At 39.6% G+C, this 2,187-nt stretch overlaps 1 protein-coding gene across 1 annotated transcript; it reads left to right on the plus strand.

Moving 5' to 3' along the window:
• Window positions 1–528: 528 nt before the first annotated feature.
• LOC121369772 (uncharacterized protein F54H12.2-like) lies at window positions 529–1,668 on the plus strand. Its single transcript, XM_041494830.1, has one exon. It carries the CDS (start codon window positions 529–531, stop codon window positions 1,666–1,668), a length of 1,140 nt encoding a protein of 379 aa, XP_041350764.1.
• Window positions 1,669–2,187: the final 519 nt, after the last annotated feature.

Below are 2,187 nucleotides of genomic sequence, written 5' to 3' on the forward strand. Positions count from 1 at the left end.
TAGTGAAGGAGAGTGCCTATGTTGAAATACATATAAAGGACGAATCCACCACTCCAGTCTCATTTATCAAAGAGAGAACGAGTGTGACACTACTGTTACGACGTTATTCATTTTTAGAGTAAGTTTTTATGGATCGAAAACTTTATGTTCCGGATGTGAATAAATGGTTAAAGTATTTTGATAAACGAACAAAGAATGTTGTTCAGTCAAATAAGCAAGTAGGATCAGGAGTTGGGAATTATAAAAACAAGTGGTTTTCTTACATGATTCCGAGACATGTAAACAGTGACGTGGCCACAAAAAACCTAAAATAGAAGTGACGTCACAAACACAAGACGTGGTAGAAAGGGCCGAAGCTGAACAGGAACGTACCAGGGCTATAAAACGTAAATCTGGCGAGCGAATCGTCAGAAGCAAAAAAGTCAGACGAACGACACAGCAGAAAAAATTAGCTCCCGCATCGACGTACAAATCAGCTGTTAGTGCAAAAAGATATATTTGTATAAAGACATAAATAAAATTCACGCTATGTCGCTGCTTACAGACAAAGACTTTATGGAAGGTTTACCTAGTGCCTTGGACCTGTTTACTATGCCCCCATACCAAACGAGCGTGTTTCAACATTATTACGTCGATGTTAGACCTGTCAGTCAAATTACAGATTCGTCACCAGTAGAATTCCAAATTGCAAATAGTGGAAGCGACTACGTGGATTTGAAACGAAGTCGTTTGCATGTTAAACTGAAAGTGAGTCACTCCGATGGTACTGCACTCTCTAAAGATGAACACGTGGCAGCAGTAAATCTATTCATGCAAGCTCTGTGGTCGCAAGTCGCTGTGTATTTACAAGGTCAACTGGTGAGTTCTGCGAACAATCATTATCCCTACAAAGCATATATTCAAACCTTACTGAAATACGGAGCAGACACTAAACAATCGCAACTTCAGTCTCAGTTGTTCTACAAGGACCAAGGGGAGACACAAGCAGACATAGAAAGCACCGATCCCATTACTGGAACCAATGGTGGATTGTCCGACAGAGGTGCGTTTATTGCAGACAGTAAAACGGTTTCCATGGAAGGTCCCCTGTATGAAGATATCTTTAATGTGGGAAGATACTTGGTGAATGGTGTAGATATTAAGTTATTTCGGAGCTCCATCCCCTTTTGTTTGATGTCTGGGAAGTCGGGTCAGGAATATAAGATGGAACTGTTAGATATTTACTTCAAGATATGTAAACTGAAAATGAACAGTGCACTTATTTTATCACACAACAAGCTGTTTGAAAAGTCTAACGCCTTGTACCCGTTTACTAAAACAGAAGTTAAAATGAGCAGCATCTCCTCTTCTCAACAGAGCTACGTGTGGGACAGCGTGTACCAGTCGCAGTGTCCGAACAGACGGATTGTTGGGATTGTTGACGGTGACGGAGTGAACGGATCATACACAAAGAACCCGTTTAACTTCCAGAGTTCATTCGTGAAAACGGTGGGCTTATATTTGGATGGTGTCAGTGTGCCCGGTCGACCAGTCGAAGCAGATACTATCAGTGCATATGTGAATTTGTTCGAAGGTGTTAATAGATGGAGTCTGGATAGTGGAAATTACATTGAAAGAACTGAATTTTCTTTGGGAAATGGTCTGTTTGTGACCTTGAACCCGTTTTAGTAGACTCTGATTATTTAAGTTTATTAAAGAAAGGTAATTTACGGTTAGAAGTGCAGTTTAAATCAGCATTGACAAAGACTGTCAGTTGCATAGTGTATGGTGAATATCCCAGCTTGATTGAAATTGATCAAGTCAGAAACGTGTTTGTCAAATAGATCATGAATGACAAACATATTCAGTGTGCGATAGACTGCGACCCAGATCTACGTTCACGTATTATAGGTGTTTACTCGAGCGATACACTACCATGATTGAAACGGGGGAGGTCCTTTGGGGTGTATTGTCAACACAGATCCATCTTACCTACCCGGTACACACTGGGTTGCGTTTTATTTTGACAAGAATAAAGCAGTTTTTTGACAAGTGTTGGTAAACCACCCGAATACTACAATATAAAATTTGTTTCATTTCTTAAAAATCGTTATACATCATACGTTTACAATGCTAAATCTATTCGAGGTTTGAACTCTAAAACGTGTGGTTTTTATTGTTTGTATTATCTGTTACAAAAATGTAAAA

Source organism: Gigantopelta aegis, chromosome 4, assembly GCF_016097555.1.
Source record: "Gigantopelta aegis isolate Gae_Host chromosome 4, Gae_host_genome, whole genome shotgun sequence".
In the NCBI taxonomy this organism is placed as follows: Eukaryota; Metazoa; Mollusca; class Gastropoda; order Neomphalida; family Peltospiridae; genus Gigantopelta; species Gigantopelta aegis.

Coding starts and splice junctions, on each gene's coding strand:
- LOC121369772 (XM_041494830.1), top strand. CDS start 529: ATGTCGCTGCTTACAGACAAAGACTTTATGGAAGGTTTACCTAGTGCC.